Source organism: Pavona decussata, unplaced genomic scaffold (assembly GCF_977016875.1).
Source record: "Pavona decussata unplaced genomic scaffold, jaPavDecu1.1 SCAFFOLD_216, whole genome shotgun sequence".
Taxonomy (NCBI): Eukaryota; Metazoa; Cnidaria; class Anthozoa; order Scleractinia; family Agariciidae; genus Pavona; species Pavona decussata.
Window position 1 is genome coordinate 492,909 of NW_028145621.1, and position 22,282 is coordinate 515,190.

The 22,282-nt window shown below is 39.7% G+C and overlaps 1 protein-coding gene and 1 long non-coding RNA gene across 8 annotated transcripts in view; one reads left to right on the top strand and one right to left on the bottom strand.

The window, feature by feature from the left end:
- The window catches only part of LOC146459802 (neuronal acetylcholine receptor subunit alpha-10-like), a 34,686-nt gene extending 19,278 nt beyond the window's left edge, over positions 1-15,408 (top strand). For 6 of the 7 annotated variants that reach the window (XM_085088924.1, XM_085088925.1, XM_085088921.1 and 3 more), the window contains exons 2-6: positions 6,721-6,833; positions 8,450-8,589; positions 10,800-10,844; positions 11,345-11,454; positions 12,440-15,408. In XM_085088924.1, coding sequence (XP_084945050.1) covers positions 6,758-6,833; positions 8,450-8,589; positions 10,800-10,844; positions 11,345-11,454; positions 12,440-13,550 — 1,482 coding nt within the window. In that variant the 5' untranslated portion in view covers positions 6,721-6,757 and the 3' untranslated portion in view covers positions 13,551-15,408. Of the gene's footprint in view, positions 1-2,169; positions 2,329-6,720; positions 6,834-8,449; positions 8,590-10,799; positions 10,845-11,344; positions 11,455-12,439 lie in introns of those variants that run through there. The other variant, XM_085088923.1, reaches the window with a different exon arrangement.
- The window catches only part of LOC146459803 (uncharacterized), a 46,245-nt gene that overhangs the window by 11,745 nt on the left and 12,218 nt on the right, over positions 1-22,282 (bottom strand). The window contains exon 2 of the long non-coding RNA XR_014857815.1: positions 20,250-20,336. This is a non-coding gene — a long non-coding RNA (uncharacterized LOC146459803). The remainder of the gene's footprint in view (positions 1-20,249; positions 20,337-22,282) is intronic.

A 22,282-nucleotide genomic window follows, 5' to 3' on the forward strand; every position in this document is an offset into this window, starting at 1 on the left:
TTAAATAATATGTGCTTCTACTTTGGTGCCCTGTTTAAATTACATCGCTGAGCTATAAACCAGGGTTTAGAACTGATACTGAACTTGAGTTAGCTGAACCCTGCTTTAAACAACTTGGCAGGACGTGTAAACGGACACCAAGGAGCAGGTGGAAACATCTTGCAAAATTATAGATTTGGGGGACCATGCAATGAACTAGCGTCCTATCATTCAAGGGGAAATTGTAAAATTCCTTGTAGCATTATGTTTCCTTAGAAACCCGAGCAAAGCGCCGACGCCGACGAAACATCTGACACACTCATTGTTTTTTATTGTAAACTGGGCGCCTTTCACGTCAGAGCTAACTGGCAAGTTCGTCAACGGATGCACCAATTTGTGAAATTTTAAGAAGTGGTTCATCGCCAATGCTTTGCATTCCTTCAAAATCACACACATCATCTCCAAAATATGTCAATTCGAAGATTTGTGTATAGCCAGCTCTACAAAATGGCGCTTTCCGTTCGCAGACTGCTGGTCTGGTAGGCCATCTCTGAAAAACGGAAAGCGCACTTAAGTAAGCTCGCAATCTGAACTGTTCTTAGATTACGCAATAAAAAAACCACTCATTTTTCTATATGTTTGAATGATTGGCAAGTTTGACACATTTTCGGTCCATCGATAGTATAATTACGATTTTAGCCAGAGGGGGAAACTGGTGTTTTCTAAAGAGCACTGACTCTAGTCTCTATAAAAGTCTTGGCCAACGGATTTCATAAACAATTTTGTGGGAGGCGTGAGGAACATTGGAAAATTTTTCAAGATCGATTGTCAGGATTGTATACTGCATGTTGTCGTGAATTCATCCGCACATAGCAATAAAGAAACTGTCTTGTACATTGTGCATTTGTTGTACCGATATAGCTTTGGAAAACGAAAAAAGCGTGTGTTGATAACAAAAACATGGTAAATAGAAAGTAGTTTTCACAAATAAATATTTACCTTGACGTTGCGTCCTCTGACTTTTTTGTTGGAGTGCCACCATGTTAATGGAGGGCACTGTTTCAAAAATTAAAGTAGACACTTAAACGTAAAATGACAACTGAAATCTTTCTTTCAGCATTAATGTTTGTGTATGTAACCATGGCATGTGGTAGGAATCTGTTAATGAAAAAAAAAAAAAAAAAACACAACTTGCATTTTTTTTTCCTGGGGGAGTACAGTATAAATTATTTATTCGAAAAAGGACTCATGTATTTTTTAATAATTGTGACAGAAAATAAGTGGATACCTTGGGGCCATAAATCATTCTCGACACTTCATCCTTCAATTTCCATATTTCAGCATATATTAACTAAATCACTGAAGAAAAACGCGTTTTAATTACAACTTTTCTTCAGTAATATTTGCTTTGTGATTCACACTGCCGTAGGAGACATCACTGTTTACCCATTTCGCGTCTGATTTTTCATTGTTAAATTTCATCTGTTATCGTGAGGGCATATTCGGCGCTGACTCCATTTGCATGCGGTTTCACGCATTACGCGTGTTAATAAAAAACAACTCTAAACACCACGATTAGGGAATCCCAAGGAAAAATGTAACTCAAAACAACTTTTGTCATAAAGGTTATCAAAGTTATGAAAAAAATTGGAAAACTTTCATTAACTTCTTGATTCCTAACGAATTTGGATTTGATAAGCAGAATGCTTTCTGCCAGAAATTAATTATTATTTATTTTTTCATTTTTTTTAATGAGTATTTCTTCACGGCAAAATCGACTGTTTTCAATTTTCAATCTCCTGTGTCATAACGATATTTATACACAAAATAGCCAAAGCGCGTATGAGGATTATGTTTATTTTTTCAAACAGTCTAGATGAGGGCGGGAAATGTTTTACTACGATTAACGCTGCTGGTGGTTACATTGTTCGCAAACCTTTAAAAATTGTAATTCTCCAGCACCACAGTTTTTGCAAGTCCAGCTTGTTCAGTTTCATCACACGGATGGTTTCCGCTGGCCTAAGCTCAAAATCCCTTAGTAGCCAATTAGCATTTCTCGCATATTCTACTGATTTTGTTTCATCACCTAGCAAACACAGGTCCACCCATTCCTTTAACTACGGTGTGAAGTACCTATCACGTCTATGAACACAATTACTCTTTAACAGTCAAGATTAGGTGCTCTTAACGCAGCGAGAGAGATTACCGGCTGGTAACAGCACGAAATCGCACATTTCCCACCTTGGTTTTCTTTAATGATTAATTAAACGGATTTCAGTCAGTCAGCAAAGTGGATGAAGAGAGCAAAAGAGTGTTGATAAGCTAAGAAAGCCGAAAATCCGCATCCAGGTTAGTGCGTTATTTTGCCAGCAGCTTATTTTAATACTTGTATGAATTTTCCCAAAGGGGTTATCTCTTCTCGCCTAGTTAATGATTCTTAGCAGTCTTTTGAAAGCTTTTCATTTTAAATATAAAAAATATATATATATACAAAGCCCGTTCGGCGGGCTTTCTGCGAATGTAATATTTATTAAAAGAACCAGCTGCTGTGAAAGATTTGCTCGACTCAGCTCGACTCATAATTGAAATCTTAAATTTTTATCGACTACAAAAGGGGACCAAATCGATGACTGCGTTTTCACGAGAGGAACATAATTTTAATTCTCGAAGATACCGAATTTGGAATTAAACGTATTTTATGCGAGACGATACTTCGCAAATGCTGCACTTGGGTACCAAGACGATTGAAATTTAAGAGTATCCGGTTTCAAATTTACCTTGTTATAACGCGCTAATGGTTCTAATAAAAATCAATCATTTCTGGCGTACGTTTCGCCCAAATTTTACACCGGTTAAGTTGGATTTCCTTGTAGATTAATGCAATATGGAAAAGTGGGAATATTTGTTTTAATTTAGCATAATCTGCCTACACGGCTGTGACAATAAGAATAACTTTTTACCGGAACAGGTTGCGGGAAGTTAAATGAAATTCAGTCGCGAAGTCGTTGTCCAGTCTGTTTAAATCGTTTTTATGCGAGAATTTTTTTTATTAAAGATCGGCAATATTTGTGCAGACTAACGTAGCTTGATCTGTTGGGTTACTTTAGGTTTATATACTTATGCTGCTGAAGATTTCAGGGAATTGAATCGGCAATTACTCGCGTACAAAACAAAATTTTCGTCCTACGAAAAGAATTCATAAGATTCCTTTGTCAGGAAAGTTCAAGGTGAAATTACACTGATGGAAATTTTAGTTTGTCGTCACAAATTATTTCGAATATACCTGAGGCAATTAAGAAAACAGATAATTCACCGTACGCAATAATGTATATTATGACAGAAGATAACGAAACAAGCGAAAATAATTTTTTGAGCGATTGCACAGTAAGTTAGTTCCTACTTAACAAAACTCTGGTCTATGCGATGAACGGTGATGATCTGCTTTTGAAAATTAATTTTAATATTATGATGTCGGGGAAAATTTCATAAACGGGAATTTTATTAAGTTTCACATTTGAAAAAAAAAAGGTTCACATTTGAACAAATTTTTTCAAGTATTTGTGATGTAGTTCACATTTCTCGTCTAAATTATAATATTAGCTCCTCTTGAAAGGTGTATGCGTTTTAGACTGGTATGAGATTTGCAAACATTGCTGCAAATAACAAATGTTTGACACTGCTGTTATTTACTTTCCTGAGGTCTCCCCAATTACCACATCGAAACTCCGAAGAGAAATCTCCGTATATTTCTCAGTCATATCCGCACAAAATAAGTTAATGCAATATTAAATCAAATCTAATTTGCCTTTCTTCGTGTCCAACCACATTGTTAAAAGAAACTGGATTTTGCCAGTTCCTTGCAGTTCCACTTTTGTCTCCGTCCTTCACTCGAAAACAGCCAAGAATGCTTTTTTGATGGTACAGAATTTACAAGGAACGTATAATCTGAAGATTCGTTTTGAATTATTCATCTATTAATTTGATGAATTTTCCTTCTTTTATTGTTTTTGCTCTGTTGCAACCGACCGACCCACTTATGCGAGGGAGAGGGCGGTGGGAAACAATACGTTTTATGGGGGTGGCCTCAGTCTGGACAATAGCCGAAACGTGAAGTGTTTTTTAATGAAAGTAAACGTGGGCGAGTAGTTATAACAACATTTAACAACATAATAAATAGCCCATGATTTTTCAACTGAATGTTTAGACTTTTTGTGTCATCCACGGGAAAAAATTCGGTACAGTAAGGCGTACTTGTGCAACATTAAATTACGAATGACGAAATGGTAATACAATCCTCCGAAAACCTGGCAACCCACAACGTCACGTACGACACTTTGAAGGACTGTAGCCAGAAAATGACAACCCGACCAAATGACTCTTCTTTCTTTAGATATTTTATTAAGCAAGTACCTTGCACAGGCAAAGGATTGAATTGCTTTCTTTACAAATGCTTTAGAATGTAAACAAAGGCATCACGACAACCTATCAATAATAAAATTAGACAAAATATTTCCAGTATGATGTATCGTAGCTAACTGCACCATAATATTTGCAAGTTTATAAAGGTCTTCTGGAAACGACTGGTTCATGCAAGACTGCAAATCGCCTTATTGCTTGGAACAGGGCTTAGACTATTTACGTTGATATCTGGGCTTTGTAACAGGTTGTTAAGTTAAGGTAATAGAGTCAAACAACTGGGAACACAGTTCCTAACACCAATGGGTTGCGACTGAGAACTTCGATTGAAGCTTGACTCAAGAAGGGCCGGATTTGGTTCAACCGAATTTGCTGCTAAGCTAGGTACAAGCACGTTCTGTGGGTATGTCATCGTGCAGATACTAAAACTGGAATTATGGCTAAATTACCAAGAAAAAACACATTTTAGACAAAATAAGAAATGTATACAATGGCGTCATCCGTAAGTGTCTGAACAGGAAAAGTGGTCAATGTTTGAGGATGGCAAAGCCGCAAGTACCACGCATGCGTGCTCTAGTAACCTGTAGCCACTAGAACGGCGCTAAGACCAAGATGGTGGCTCACTAGAGATTCAAAATGTGTTTGGCAGCGGGCTCAATGGAACGGTATCTCTATTATACAGCGGTCGTTGGACGGTGATACTTTGTAACGAAGTTGGCCGTTAAGAAAAAATTGACTTAAAACCACTCACAAATTTACTGGTGGCTAATGCATCAACCGCATGGTTGCTAGGCATATAAAAAAAACCTACTTTTGAGGGATTCTTGTTACAAACTGCTAACAACCTACTTGTCAGTTTACTAGGTCGAATTTGTCATTTATTATTATTATTATTATTATTATTATTATTATTATTATTATTATTATTATTAAAAAATTGGGAGTGTGATTAAAACAAATACCAACTTACAGTACAAGAACATTCAACAAGATGAAAACGTTTACACGGTATAGTTTTAAGCACAATCGATTAAAAGGCGACCTCAAAATGGTCCATCCCGATCATGTAAACGGTACTCTCTTTTGTTATCAAGGTCGATTTAATCGGGCCTTAAATTAGCACCTATGAAAAAGGTTGTACAACGGCATATTGTCCCTCTTTGAGTACATTGTAATAATGAGTTGCGTAATTTGTACCTTGCTTTTTTGAAAGAACTGATCGGGTGTTACATAATCTAATTCATCAAAATGAAATGATGTGTTGTGGCAACAAAAAACCCCGAGTTATTTAAGAAACCAGGAATGATGAAAGTTCAAAAGTTCGTAGAAACTTGAGTTGACAGTCCAAGCCTTATTCTCGCTACACCAAACCACACAGCAGTTGATACTTTCAAATGAAGCTTTTTCTCACGATACTTCGAGCACTACATGAAGTTATGCAGGAATTTTCATCATCATTTTTCGAAACGGTTAACTTATCTTGCTGAACAAACAAGGGTTATCTGTCGAAATGCGGTATTGTAAAACTTTCCGGGAACGCCAATGAAAACAATTTGTACGAACAAAGACTACGGTTCTGCGGCATTCTTTAGCGTGGACAAAAGCATTATTCAATTATGATCTGGATTCTGGGACCTTCATTATTCGACCAATATCACAGCCGAAATCAATGCCAATTTTCACATCAACCCGGCTTAGCTCAGTTAATGATTGTTTATTTATAATCGGCGCTGCGAATTGGCATGCAGAATAGAGTATCCTGCATTTCAAATCCCTTTTATATTTGACTCTACGGAATTAACGAATGTGTGCGAAAAGATTAGCCCCTATAGACACCATTGAAAACACAGTTTTCACTTTGCATTAAAGTAGGCAAATGCAGATATGAAACACGTTAAACAACTGCGGACGGAATAGCAAGATTTGTGTGATCTAGAACTGGACAAAATAGGATATGAACTCCTTTAGACGTTTGACGTCTCAAGCCGAAGGTTACACCTTCTGATAACGCTGCCCCGTCATCGATCGACGATAATAACGGTGGTTTTAGCACATTTACACGCCTTCTTTTATTAGAGTGAAGCGAGCCTTCACAAATTCGTTTCATTCCTTGCTAATTACCACACAATTTCTAAGTAAATGGCTTAAGGAGAATAAGGCTTGGACACACTTGAGGCAAGACTACACTATTTTTTATCACAGTGAATAACTTTTACAGAGTCAAATTTTTTGATATTCAACTAATTAGCTTGATACATGGAGCAGTTGGCTAACCACGCATGACGTTTACCCCGGCAAACGTTTGACGTGTGCATTCTTTTGCAGACGGATTTGGCACAACTCTGGAACTAGCTGAATTAGGATGGAACTCCACCTGGGAACACTTTATTTACGACTACTTGTCATCGTACAGGCTCTGGACGGTGCTTTCGCTCAAGGTAAACAACGTAATTCATTGTCCCTTTCTTTTTCTTTGTACAGAGAATAGAACACAATGTTATAGTCTCCCTCTGTTTATGCTCTTTGTGTTTACGTTTCTTTTCCTCCCATAATCCGGTATAAACCTCCAGCTTCTGTGAGCTCTGAATAATCCATAACGGACGAGTGGTATTTCGGTTAACTTCATGCAGTTTTAATGGAAAAAGGACCTCGCAATTTCAATCGTCTTCTTGGTAGAAGGAGAAATTTTGCAGACGTTCGCTATTACACAAGTAAATTATCTGAACTCGAACTAGAATTTGTTCAAGGAATTTGTTTGCTATGTTGTCCTGGGAGTACCTTGGTAAAATTACGATTTATGTTGTTTGAACAATTGCCAAGTCGGTTTATTTGGCCCAAGACGAATATGGCTTTGAAGCTCATGACTTGAAAGTTCTCTATGTTCATGCATTTTTTGTGGCTACGCTGTCAACGCGTTCTTGCACACAGACAAGTTAATAGTCATTATTCATGCCAAATATTTGTAGTTACCTTCTCGGCTTAATTGCGAGCCAAAAATCTCTTTAATTTACTTCAGTTTTTGTTTTCAAATATTCAGACTATAATCTCTGAATTCTAGTTTTATCTTCGTCTAAGTCTTACATACAATCGACCCACTAAATGACCCTTCCACGAACCTTAATGAATTCTTTCCAAAGGAGAGACGAAATGAAATCACTCATCATTCATCATGAAATCATTCATTCATGTTTTGCGGAAGTCATTCCTACACAATCTCAGCCTCGTGCATTTCATGGCCCTTCCAGCAAAAGCTACATGTTCAAATTACTTTTCGAATCCTATAGATCACCAATCAGCACTGTCTATTTGTGTTTCAGTTATATGAACTAAGTAGAAAAAAAATTTAAAGTATTCACTGCATTTGGAGGGGCAGAGAAGCAATTTGTTTTATCCTTCCTACATAGACAAAACAATAGAATTTGGAATTTTAAGTCCGCATTTTAATGGTGGAGGAATTCAACAGAAGCACTCAATGATACCTCAACCGCTTAATTAAATTTTGATTTACTTATTAACTGTTAAATTACATAATGTCACTGTTTATATACACATCTGTTCCATTTGTTTATGGGGCTCGCGTGTATTGCCACTGCTTGAAAACAAAGTCACCTCACCAATGTGGCCAAAGTATCGCGTTAGTCTTAAGACAAGAGAGTAGCAAAAACACGATGTCATGGCATGATGCATTATTAACGAAATTAAATAATTAGCACTGGTAACAACTACCACAGTTGCCACGACCTAAATAATTAACTGATAACTGAACGTTGCGCTCACCGTTCAACTCTTTTAATCAAAATCATGTTAAGTTATTTCAAAGATTGTACATGTAGGTTCAACTTTTGTGATATTAAAAATTGTATTCGTGACCACAAGACTAAACAACACCCACTGTGTGCATTAAGCAACAACCCCGACAGGTGAGATAAATAGAACGACACGTTATCATTAACCGTCAAGCCGCAAAAGTCGGCGTGTTTGAATAATTGTATGGCTTAATGCAAGACTACGGTCCACAAATCTCATATTGACCTTTCCATTACTTATCACCCAGGAAGCCACAAGAAGGACTTTGAGCACCAGCTGATGAAAGACCTCTTTGACGGGTATAATAAGGACTCTCGGCCTGTGTTTAACAAGAGCAGAGCAGTCGATGTTCAGTTAGATATAGCCTACAGCCAGCTGGTCGATTTGGTAGGTCTTTTGTCAGAGATTTTAATAAAACAAAAAACTTTATAATACTGTGATACCATTAACAAAGTAGGCATTTTACCAGTTGGACAGTCAGTATGTTCAACCCAGATTTTCTTATTGTTACGGGCTAATAGGCCGAGTTGTTAGAAAAAATTACATTCTTTGCCCCCAGCTGGCGTTTTTGAGGGGTTTCAAAAGAGGCTGACAAGGCTGATATCAAAATTCATCATGATGGCAGCGATAAAATGCTCAAACAAAACAGAATGGTTGAACGCTTAAATAAACAATGACAATATCTTAGTCTTGTTATCAGAGTTGAAAATTCTACGCATAGTGTTTTATTGTATAAGAATGGCAAACAATAACTGAAGGAAACTATAGTCAAGTTATCAACATGCGAAAACACGAAAACGCAATCTGTTTAGTTGAATTTATGTGCAAGAAACAGTTTCATACAAACAACAGTGAAAGTGAACGAGGTTTCCTATATTTTCTATGATTGGTGGGCGTCATCTTTTCGAAGACCGTGCAGGGCGGAGCCCATGGCACAGCAATCTTACAACAGTTATAAGATAAATGCTTGTTGTTCCGTAGCAACTCTAGCTGGCACTGAAATGTTTGACAACTGATCCAATTTTTTATTACATCCAACCGAGATTTTTCGTTTAAACCCAAACAAAGTCAACATAAAGAAAACTAGCCTGGTAGTATTGAACGACTTGAGCTCGGCCACATTACTTTTAGAGTTTAGGCACGCGCATCTTTACCATGACTATAACACCAGAAGCCGTGATTTGTTGCGCCCTCCCTTCGCAAAAACTGCTAAATATCAGGGAAGCTTCAGAATAAACGGTGCTCGAACTTATAACACCATCCCGAGAACCATTAGACAGGTAGTGGCGTTCAGTAAATTTAAAACCAAACTAAAGTGCCATCTTAAGCAGTAACGCCCGCGGTACATGCTGCATTTACAACTTAATTATTTGTCTAGTTTTTTATTTGCTTTTTTTTTTGTTTCAATGTTTTGTGTTTTGTGTTTTGTCTTGTGCTGTGTCAGGGCTCCATTTAAACTAGCTCTGCTAAATTGGATGCCCCTGGATAAATATTGAATTAAATTAAATAAATAAAAAAGAAAGAAAGAAAGAAAGAAAATACCTCAATTGATTTTGTTAAATATTAACTCAAGGGGACGATTCAATTCTAGATACTCTGATGGCGTTGAAAACTAGCAGAATAGCACTCTTAGCTGTTTACAATCGACCATCAACCGAGTCGCACTTAGAATACCCTTCACAACCTCGTATATTAAAGATCCCTGCTATAGCACAATGAACAGTTTCCCAGTAACGTGCTTTTCAGTAGCTTTCACTTGAATGGTCAAACTTTAGGATTTCATCCAGGCTCACAAGTTCAGTAGAATCAATTTGTACCGCATAATAAACAGTAGCACAAGATAGTACTGCTCAGTAGGTTTTATTTAAATGATAGCACTTTAGGATTTTATCAATAGACTCAAAAGTTATTTCCACCCGACAGCATAAACAGCATTACAGGAAATTACTGCTCCATAGATTTCACCTGAATGATGGTCACAGTAAGAGATTTCATAACAGAGTCGAAAGTTAGAACCACTTGTGAACCATTATAATTAAACAGCACCACAGGACAGGAAAGCTCAGTAGCTTCCTGATTTGAAAGATTACACTTTAGGATTGCATCCACTGACTCAAAAGTCTGAAAAATTAGCGGTCCCCTTGTATACAACACAACAGGAAAGCACTGCTCAGTAGTTTTCATTCTAATGATCACACTCAAGTATTTCATCCAGACTCAAAAGTTATAATCACCTTAAAAAGCACAGTAAACAGCACAACACGAAACAGAAAGCAAGGCGTGCAATTGAGTGGCTACATTTTGATATTTCGTCGCCAGGCTCAAAAAGCGCGGGAAAATGCACACCAGCAAGTCTCGGTTGATTTTACTTCTAATCTGGGTGGAGCGAGGTTTCTTTTTTAAGCAATCAGTGAGTCAGTCGAATCTAATCCTGAGAAGTCTTAATTCTGTTTTCATAAACGGGCCCTACGAAGAGCCTCTAAAACCACAAATGAGTACGATTACAAAGCTCATTTGAAATTTCCACACTTTGTCTCAGCGGATGAGTGAACAAAGAGGACAGTTTGAAACAAACTGTTTTGTAAATTTATTTACAGGACGGCAAGAATCAAATTTTGTCAAGCAAGATTTGGATACGACAGGTAAGACGCCTAAACCCTTCTAGATCCTTTTAATTTAGTGCTATAAGCACACAACTACTGTCTACAGCAGAAGGTCGCAGGTACCAATATATAATCCTGGACGGATCGAAACAAAGATAGCCGGTAACGAAGGCGACGACTTTGTTGTCACAAACGCAAATGATTAGTAAGATCTTATTTGACTCGGTTAACCACGTAGAAAATGGTCTGTCTTCAAAGTGGTAGAAAAATATCCAACAAGGACGGAAGGAACCTTCGTCCTCGGCTGCGACCAGCCCCAGTGCCGCGTATTAGTTAGCTCACTGTTTTAGAGGTGGGAGGTGGGGGGATGGACGAGATGAGAACAACAGTGATCCAATAGCATCTGGAAGAGGCGTCTTCACAGGCTAACGTTCGATCTCATTTTGAGACTTCTACGAAACGCAGCCCACGACTTATGTCATACATTCACCGCAAAAAGCATCTTTATCATGTATTCATCATTCTTTTCATAATTCCAGGTGTGGAGTAACCCTTTCCTGTCGTGGAAACCGGAAAACTACAACGGTATTAAAGTAATAAACGTGGAACCAACCTTGGTTTGGAAGCCAGATCTTGTACTTTACAACAAGTAAGTCTGAAAAGCCTGATACTCAGGTTGCGTAAATTTTGAATGAAACTGTGCTTAAATTTTTGTTCAGGTGACATTTTTCGGGAGGCGGAGTAGTGGGGCTTGCTATTCGGGAGAATTTTGCGTTTCAAACATGGTTGAGCTTGACAACAACATCAGCAGCTTGCAACACAATACTAACAGCTCAACAACCTCTAACAGTCCGTGCGCTTATATTGATGGGGAGGGGGGGGGGGAGAGGGGGCAGTTATTATCCGAAGGATTTAGCATCTGAAATTTAGCATGGTATGGTATGGTATGGTAACTTTACTTAGACACGGTAAATCCTTCAGCAAATATTATAAAGAGATAAAAGTTAAAGGATAGCCAAAATCATACCTAACTAAACTAACTAACCTAAACTACTGATAACCACATACTAAAAGCTGCTTTACAAGGGTGCGGTGTTAAAACTCATTCAAAACTGTGGTGACGTAGATTAAATTTAAAATCATGTAAAGATGTTGCTGCACGAAGGTCACTAGATAGGCTGTTCCACAACCCGGCTCCACTATAAGAGAAACTCTTCTTTAAATCTTCTTTAAATAATTGGTGCAGGGCTGCGGAAGAGCCAATTTAAAAAGCATCTTAAAGCATTCAGCGGCTGTGGGATTTGGGGGGGGGGGGGGGGATGACGGGAGCAAAACCAGTAAACTGTTGATATTGCTGAAGCACTAGTGGTGTACTGTAAGTGGAGTTCTGTAGTTTTCTCATTTGCACGTTATCCGAACCTGATGCCGAGAAAGTGATTGTTTTGGCTTTTGGCTGAATGAGCAAGAGTCTTGCAGGGTTCGTCGGAGTGTACCAGTGGGGTGGGTTTTGATCGTGAAAATTTGTCAAACGTGTTATTGGATGTGGTGCCAGCATGCCTGGCAGTTGCTGAATATTAAATACAGCTTTCTAGCCAGATCTGTTAATTTTACTTTCTTTTTTTTTCTTTCCTTAGTATTGGAATTGGCCAAACCGGAGCCTTATACAACTACGATACAAAAGTCGTCATACAATCCGATGGAACAAACTCTTGGTATGCGCCAACTGAGATCAAAAGCATCTGCAAAATCGACATCACCTTCTTTCCATTCGATGAACAAAAATGCCCGCTCATCTTCGGCTCCTGGACTTACACGGGGGTTCATTTGAATCTCACCAACAAATCTGACACCGCGGATCTGAAAAAGTACACGATCAGTGGTGAATGGGAGTTAGAGGCAGTACCAGCCACGCGAAATGTTGTCAAATACAGCTGCTGCCCAGACCCTTACATTGACGTTACGTATACGATCATTGTTCGGCGTAAAGTTTTGTTCTACTTGACAAACCTCATTTTGCCGTGCGTTGTACTAGCTTTCCTAACGGTTTTCTCCTTCTACCTGCCACCGGAGTCGGGTGAGAGAATATCTCTGGTCATAACAATCCTCCTTGGTTTGACAGTGTTCATGTTAGTGTTCACCGAAAATGTACCGCGCACCTCGGAAGTCATTCCGCTGATTGTGAAGTACGCTTTCACCGTCATGTGCGAGGTTTCGTTCTCGCTGCTGATCACGTGTTTCGTGGTGAGAGTTTACCACAAGAGTCCGGCCAAACCTATGCCAGTGTGGTACCGTTACATCACATACAGGATTCTCGCACCAATCCTCATGATGAAGTCATGTTCGGGCGGCCAACAGGATCACCCCCTCCGCAAGCATCACCTTGAGCGTACAAAGAATAACCATCGACGCAGTAACGTGCTCATGACTAAGTTATTCGGCGGCTACAGTAAAGATACCAACTGCTGCAAAATAGAACTAGAGAGCAAGGGTGGAGATGAACTCGACGAAGTCAGTTCAGGAATTTCCAGACACTCTGACACTCTCAAGTGCCCTTCTTTTGACAGACTGGATGAAATCGCACGCAGTATGCACGCCATCATTGATCACATAAATGACGTGAAAGCAAACGAGCACAACAAAAATGACTGGCATTTTGCGGCGCAAGTCCTAGACACGTTTTTCTTCTGGGTCTTAGCAGTCGCATTTGCAGTATCAACGTCCATATTTTACTTTTCCATTCCGTGATTCGAGCGGTCGACGGTTAGTTGGTGCTTGTAAACCGGGTAAACTGGTTCGTTGCTGCTGCTGTTGTTCTTGTTGTCTTATGAGACTAACGTAAGCTGCTCAGCTTTGATTTCAGCAAATAAAAAAGAAAGAATTAGCGAGAGAGAGAAAGAGAGAGAGAGAGAGAGAGAGAGAGAGAGAGAGAGAGAGAGAGAGAGAGAGAGAGAGAGAGAGAGAGAGAGAGAGAGAGAGAGAGAGAGAGAGAGAGAGAGAGAGAGAGAGAGAGAGAGACAACACACAAATATGGCCATTTGCGGCCACTAGATGGGCATATCCAAGCCTCTAAATTTGCGCTAGACAAAATAAACCCTCTGGGCAAGTTATTTAAACAGAGTCTTACTTAGACCGCGGCTTAAGACAATCAGTGGGCCTCAAAATCTGTTTATAAGTGGTTTATTTTAAGTAGATAAATAGTTTTCTAGTCTGGGATGCAAGCCTTCCTGTTACTGTCAGCAGCAGAGAATGTTTAGACATGACTGTTGGCAAAATTTAAAATTGCTTAGAACGTAGTTTTGTTAAACACCGTCTACATGTCTTCCAATAACCAACCCTTTGGGACTAAATACCAGATTTTTCGCTGCTCGAGAGCGGTTAAGAGACATTTATAAGAGAAGAAAGGACTTGCAAAACTTGAAGTCTAAAATTTCAGCTGTCACTACGCACTCAGCATTACCAAACTGATCCGGAACCTTTCCATGGGGGAGGGGTAAATCGCCACGAATCTCTAGGGGATTCAAAGGTTCGGAGGGCATAATTTTCACAGGGATAATGCAGTACTTTAAACCTGTCAAACTGGGCAAGCAGTGGTTGTATCTGTCCCAAATTCCTTCTGTATCTGCTCCTTAGCTTTCTTCCAGGCGCGAGAGGGGTATTGTAGAGACCCCCAATCCGAGGGTATCAGAGAGCATAATCACCCAAAAATGTTCAAGTGAAGATTGCAAAATTTGACTTTTTGTTCGAAGTGAATTTTCATTTTCATCTTCTCGTGGTGGGGAGGGTGTGGTGCAAACCCCTCAACTCTACCCCTAGATCCACTGCTGGGTATTTGAGGTCCTAGCGGTCAGAGAGGAAAGCTAAGAGCTTGGTAATGGCCAACATTGCAAGCTATGACGCATAGTACTTGGCGGGAAAATGATCAAAACGTAAACTTTCACGTTGCCATTATCGGGTTTTGAGGCGTTCTAGAGGGAGTTGTTCTTTTCTCTTTGTATTTACAATTACTCAATTTATGAAGAGCTAGAAATAACGATGAGTTTAACCGGAACTAGCCGGCGAAAATTCCAGAAAAAGTCCCACACAACAGAGAAAGTTGTCCTTAAACCACTTTGCCCTGATGCAAAGGACCACCGAAAAATGAATGAGTTATAAAAAATTAAATTTAATTTATATAAAAGGTTGTGCATTTTGCATCGCTTTTAACGGTTTCGAAGACTGGCAAAAGGCCAGAAGTTCATAAAAGTCCTATTTGTCCTTTTCTCGTCATATGCAACATAAGCAACAACTTGAGAGTAAAACTTAGAGAGTAAAACGCAGGAAATTAAGTTTCATTAGACTTCAGAAAGGTCACCAATTTTATAACAATATCGAGGATCTTATATGTGTTTGGTAATAAAGTGTGCCTCTAGATATTTCTAAAGAAATCGCTAGCAGCTAGCAGTAGCTTTACTTATTCAAAAAAGAACTTATTATAGCATCTAATTTAAAAAAAAAAAAACGTTTGCCACCTTATACAGCCTCTGGAGCAAAATCGATTATTTTCAGTTTGTAAGGTCTCAACAAGGTTGAGACGTTAATTTTAATAAAAAGTCATGTAATGATAGCTGTAATGATCTCTTCATTTGTGGTGACTCAATTTTTTTAGTCCATGTCTGGCTGCGGATGACTACTTGTAGGGATGATAATCGGTTGCAACTTGAAAAAATTGGCCACTTTATTCACGTTCTTCCTGTGTATTTTGGAAAAATCGCTAAAAAAAAAAAATGATTTAAATTTGTTCTTCCTCGGAGAAATCACTTCTTATACTTTCTTCCCGGTGCTGTAAGGGCACTTTCACTAGGTCAGAGAAAAGGTTCTCAGTCAATCCTTTTAGACGTTTTGACGAAAATGGGGCCAAAAATCTCCGTTACAGTACCCCTGATAGTAATATTCTTCCGAATCAAAAGTAATCTCGCAAAGAAGCCATCACCAGGCAAATAAATGGTCGATTAAAATTCAGTCTGCAATTATGATTTCTTTATATTGCAATTTATTATATGGCCGTGTCTCAAAAGGACTGGAAACGATCAAATTCAAGAACTTGATTGGCTAAAATCGATTTTGACGGCGGTCTAGATTTTCCCATCTAGACCGGCATCTAGACCGATCTTATAGTAACTTTTGTACTAAAAACGTGACAAACAAAAAAAAGGAAAAAAAATGGCTCTTGTTAATACAGTACTAAATGGAAGAACCAGTAGCCCTGAACGTGGAAGCAGGTAAAGAGAATGAGCAAACGTTGGCAAATTTGAGTCCAGCCGAGAAAGCTACGAGCAAAGACTGATGAAGTCGAAGTTTTTGCAAGCGCAAAAATCCAAAAACACTTAATACAAGACTAAGAGCGACTTAAACGAATGGAAGAAATTTTGTGAGTCAACGAAAGAGTCTAGAGCAATTGAAAACATACCTGCCAATGAGCTCGACCTTCTTTTGTCTAAATTTTTTATCTCCGTTCGTAGACAAGATGGCACCGAGTACGAACCGTGTATATTTGAGCGGCTTCCAGCGAAGTTTTCAACGCCACTTGCATGAAGAAGGAAGTCTAATCAACATTCTTAAGGATAACGAGTTCTCCAAGTCCAGAGAGGTTCTTGCTGCCAAACGAAAGAACCTGGTTCGCCAAGGAAAAGGAAACTGTCCAAATGCCACAAGAGAGCTAACTGAAGCTGAAGAAGATGCACTTTTTGAAAATGGTCAGTTCGGTGTTCAGGATCCTAAATCATTACAAAGGGCTTTGTGGTGGTTTCTTTCCCTCCATTTCGGCTGGAGGGCTCGAGATGAGAGCCGTAAGCTGTGTTGGGGTGATGTAGGCTTGGCCAATGATCCAGAAACCGATTCTGAATACCTTGTGTGGAAGTCAGACAGAGGCAGCAAAACACGCACCGCACAAGATGGTGGCCATCAAAGAGCCTTTGAACCGAAAGCGTATGCAAGGAAAAACAAGTCAAGATGCCCAGTTGAATTTAACAAAGCGTTTCGAAGCCATCGTTCCGAAGCCATGTTAGATCCAGATGCTCCTTTTTATCTCGCCATAAATCACCGACGAAAACCAAGTGACAAAGTATGGTATCTGGATAGGCCTCTTGGAAAGAATGAAATTGGCAAGTTCCTCAAAGACGCCTTTGCTTCAGCCAAACTCGATGAAACAAACAAGAAGAAGGTTTCTAATCACTCCGTTAGGAAGACCAGTGTTGGACGACTCCTCGAAGCAGACGTTCAGCCAAATTTCGTTGCACAGCTAAGCGATCATAAAAATTTGAAAAGCCTCGACAGCTACCATTCAGCCTCTGTCAAGCGACAGCGAGAAATGTCTACTGTCCTGAATCGCGGACCAGATACATCCGCTCAGTTCGAAGAAAACCAAGTCAGTGCCTCCACTACAACTCAGCAAAATTTCTTCACAGTCCAACAAATCCAACCTCAGGCAATTTTTGCCGGAGTACATATTGACAAGTTTGAAGGCTGCACATTCAACGTTAACGTTTTCTGTGGCGATCAGTCAAAGATCGCAAGGCTGAATAAGAACTGATCGCTGAGCGATCGCGGCACAGACAGGCATTAAAATTTGTTGCTGTTTTGTCGCATTTTAGAAAATTTTCATTGAGCCTGTAGGAAAACAACGGTTATTTTGTCTTCATTCATTGACGAAGTTTGTACAAAGCTGTACTTTGAACAGTTATTTTTGTCCCGTTTGGACTGGAGACTAGTAACAGAAGTAAGCCAGCTAAATGCTTGAGCCCGCGCAGGGGAACAAATATACTTTTTTCCTTTTGATTTCCTGTTTGGCCATATAATAAACATCTTATTAACCGAGCTAGGTCGGTTAATAAGAACTAAGTCTTATCTTTTACAGTGCAACGAACTCCACCGGGGCCACCCAACATTGATCAGCCAATCACAGGCCACGTTTACAACAAAGGAGTTTGGCTTTGGTAGTTTGTAAACCAATCAAAACCAAAACATTTCTTTAAATTTCAAAGTGTCGGTTTTTTCGGTGGCTCCGGTTGAGTTCGTCGCACTGCAAATTACATATTTCGTTAAAAAAGCTCAGTATGCGATGTCGAGTTTCTTGCGAGAATGTTATGACATTTTGTTCGGTAAAAGTGGACATGATAAAACATTCTGTTTAGTATAAAATAAGTGAAAATGACAAGACATTCTCGGTTTGGTATAAGTGGAGAGCAATGAAAAGCAAAAGTTACTGAAAGAAGAAAAAAGAGAGAGAGAATCAAGGGAAAGGAGGTCACTCTTAGTCTGAAATGTCAGCCGTCTCCTCCCAGACTAGGTCACTCTCTCCGGCCCAGTGTTAGCAATACTGCTGGCGGACTGTAGTTTCTTCCTCCCCAATGATCTCAGCGACTCAGCGACTGGAGCAGGCGAGAAGTCATGTACACGACCACTTGTCCCCCGGAAAAATGCAGCTTTACGAGTAATGAACAAAAGCATTATGCAAGCTGAAAAAGCTCCGCCCCCACCGCCCACCCGCAATGATCAATTTTCCCTTAATCACCATAACTATTCATGGTGTCCAAGGTATTTTCTCGTCTAGGCAAGAATTTTTCTTTAATTAAAATCTTTCAAATCTACTGCGTCAAGGCAATCATGATCACTCACGGATTTCCTTTCCGCAAGCAAAGTACGTAAGGTAAGATGTAAGACTGAAATAAGAGAATAAGAGGGCTGCTCGTTTAAACATCATGAAATTAAGGATTCTACAGACTTACAATGTAGTCTGGAATACTAGCCACTTTTCGGGAAATTATTGACTTCGCACACTGTGAATTTTCTTTAGTAATTAGAATAATGTGATGTGACATTCAACTTACTCACAATTACATGTAATACTGCGTAAAATACGGCGACTTACGGATTCGGCGTAAATCAAAACATCCAACTTGTTTTACGACCGTCCAGGCACTGGAAACATGACGCCAAATGTACTCACGATTTTCATCGCGAGTTACACAAGTGGCCCGAGGTAGATGAACACAACAAACTTAGCATGAGATCAAAGTTAAAAGGAACTTCTCAAAGAATTGGTCGTATATTTCTTTGAAAAGTCAAAGTCTCGAGCAAGCTTAAGTAAGTAAGTAACGATCAGGCGCTTTTTCTCCGTTCGGATTAACAAAAAGAAAAGCTATGTCGATCGCCCGGAATCCGGTTTCGTGTTAAACAATTGAAGGGCATGCAGAGTACCCGATATTATTTACTAGAGACAAACAGAAATATCGCTGAATGCGCGGGTAACAATACACATGCAAAAGGTTGTATCGGTTTTCGAGCAAAGCTCTAAACGTGGCCACGTCCTCCACTTTGACAGTGCGAGAATTATTGGACGTAAGGACAACTACTTTTAACGACTTTTTCGGAAAGACCGGTTTTCGTGCAAAGAGAAGAACAGGGGAATTTCTTCCGTGAACTTAGCAACAGGAGTAATTTGTAGTAATTAACAGCCCCCGGCTTCTATAAAGGCTTCCTTGCCTTTACCACACTTGCTCTTGTAAATAATTTAATAGGAATATTGTAGTAGTAGGAATATTGTATATGATCTTCAATGTATTTCTGTTGTTCCATTTCTGGTAAATGGCTGAGTGAGTGAGTGAGTGAGTGAGTGAGAGTGAATGAATGAATTGTTTTAGAATAGTCTGGTCTTTTAGTCTTTTAGAATAGTCTGAGAGGACGGAAGACCATGAGTTCTGAAGAAGCGATAGAAAACCGAGAGTTTCAAAAAATGGAGCACAATTATGTTTGTATAAGTGAAGAGGAAACTGATCAACGTTTTTTTTTTCTATTTGTTGGTTGGTCGCGATGCAACAGCAGCAATGTCACATCATGTAACGTTAGCGTTGTTTGGGCAGTGAAGACTAAAGAGAGGAGATTGTTAAGTTCGAATTTGAACTTAAATTCTTAACTTAAAGAATTAAAGCTAACAATTAACCAGAGTCTTTGATAAATCACGTTTACAAGACGTCTGTTCTCGCCTCAGGCCTCCCTCACAGACAGCAGACCCTGGGAACGAGGTTGGTTCAGTGCCAAAAATTGCTTTAACGGGGAAACTAAAATTAACTTCGTTCGAAAGTTTAAAGTTAGGGGTAATGCATCGGAAGAACTCCGGTAAGAAGTGAGATACTTTTCGTTGTTCTTTGCGGTCCATGCGTACCGTCCATATGAGCCAACAAAAACGACCCAACAAAAAACTTGAACAGTGTATAGCAATACAGCCCACTTGAAGCCAAGAAGAACATACCGGATCCAAACCAGCCATTATTCTTATTATTAGTTTGCCACTATACAGTACAGTAATATTTTATGTATGCAATATTTAAAGAAGAAATAAAATAATAAGTATTGAGAGAGGCGAGGAAGCCTAAGCAAGCTACAGAGCTAAAGAAAAAAATAACTTACAGGAAACGCATCTGGAAGTAAAACTTTCCCTCGATGGAATAACTGGATGGTAACTGAAAGGAGTCCCTTCTTGCGCACTGACACTTCCTGTTAAAACAAAGACACACTGATATAAAGCCACGCCGATGACAAAACAAGAACCGGATAAATGATCGCGAGAGCACTAATTTCTTTTGCTCCGATTTTACGGCGATTTGAGAGTTGTATGGGGAGCAGGGATGGCGCAGTGGTGAGAGCACTCGCCTCCCAACAATGTGGCCCGGGTTCGATTCCCGGTCTCGGCGTCATATGTGGGTTGAGTTTGTTGTTGGTTCTCGTCCTTGCTCCGAGAGGTTTTTCTCCGGGTACTCCGGTTTTCCCCTCTCCGCAGGCGCAGGTGCGCGACTTTTTCTGTTGCCTTTGCTTCACGCACGAGAAAACGGAAATAGGAGATGCCTAACATGCCGCATGACGTAATGCTTTACAAGCATAAATCACGTCAGAGCTCCCCAGGAATCCGTCAACATATAAGCTTTTACGCTGAAATCGCATGCTGTCGTCGTATCAAAATCGTCGCCAGATCGCCCCAAAAACCACTGGAAGTTTAGAGAGGCAATTTGGAATCGCCGGCACCAAAAGCACCGAAAACGGCTTTGTAAGGAATGAGTGCTTTTGTAAGTTATGAGTGCTGAAGCTAACAAAAAAACAAAAAGAAAAGGAAAACAATGTTGCACTATTTTTGTTAATCCTGCAAAATCAGTCAGGCCCGGAGGGCTATGCGGGGACGTTCCGCCCGAAAAGAACTCTTTTTCCCCCTCGTTATAGGCGACTGGGTCAATAACTTTACTGATTTTAGTATTTGAAAGGATCGAAAAAATAGACCGTCAACTCAAAGCACAGAAATTACATCCAAGTATCTTTTGCCAAGGGTCAGGCAAAAGTTGAGCAGAAATTAGAACACAAAGATTACGCTTGCCCCTGGGAAAAAAAATAAGGCAATGTGGTTATAGAAAGGGGTTCAATTGATGTTTGTCTAGTCTTATTGCTGTCAAAGGAGTAACATTTCGGGAAAAGTTGCTATGTAAAAGGGTAAGGTGTTGAACCTCTAGCTGGGTGGAGGTACGTTTAAAACCAAAACTGGGTCCACCCAACCCTCCCCCCTCCCCGAGGGTCTGGATAGGGAGGGGGGGGGTACAAATGTCAGTTGTCAGTTAAATTTTTGGCTATTTGTCAGTTGTCAGTTAAATTTTGGGCCATTTGTCAGTTGTCAGTTAAATTGCTGTTAATAATTAACTGCAAATTTTAATAATTTCTTGAGGACCCAAATAAACTTAAACGTCATGAAAGACAGATAGGAGCGTACCCTGATAACCGAAAAAGTATTGTAAAAACTTGTTTCTGGTTAATGTTTAATTTTATGTTTACATTTTTGCAACAACAATCGTTTCTTTGGCCTTTACACAAATCATCCCATGGCCAATCTACTAAGAACATACCTTACGAATCCAAGCGAAAATGGGCGCGTATTGGTCGGCCAGACCTTGAAACTGCGACAGGTGAAATTTCCTCCTCAGTGTCAGAGATATCGTTGTCTGAAGCTGTATCGTACTCGGCCTCTTGTGGGGTCGCACAGCACCAACGACCACATCAATGAGACAGTCATTTACAAATGTGACTTCTGTAACATCATTAGATGGCACCTCAGGACTGATTCATCTTCAACATCTCTGTTGAGTCGTTCTGGATCTTCCGTGATGGAATTGCTCTCTTCGTCTGGCATAAAGTTTACTTTACTGCAATCTGGTGGCTTCGTATACACCGCTGGTGGTAGAGCCCCTGCTTTGTCCTTTGTAGTCTCACCCCTGACTGTTCTTTTTCTTACTGGGTGATACTTCTCTATCAATTCTTTCATGGCAGTCTCCGTTTCAGCGCTAATCTCTGCTGACGGAAGCGGTTGCATGAATTTTATACTTTCAAAAGCCATGGTGGTCTTTCGTAAAGTCTCCTTTGTGATGGTTCCAAAGTCTTGGGAATACTGTAAGGCGGTGAACGTT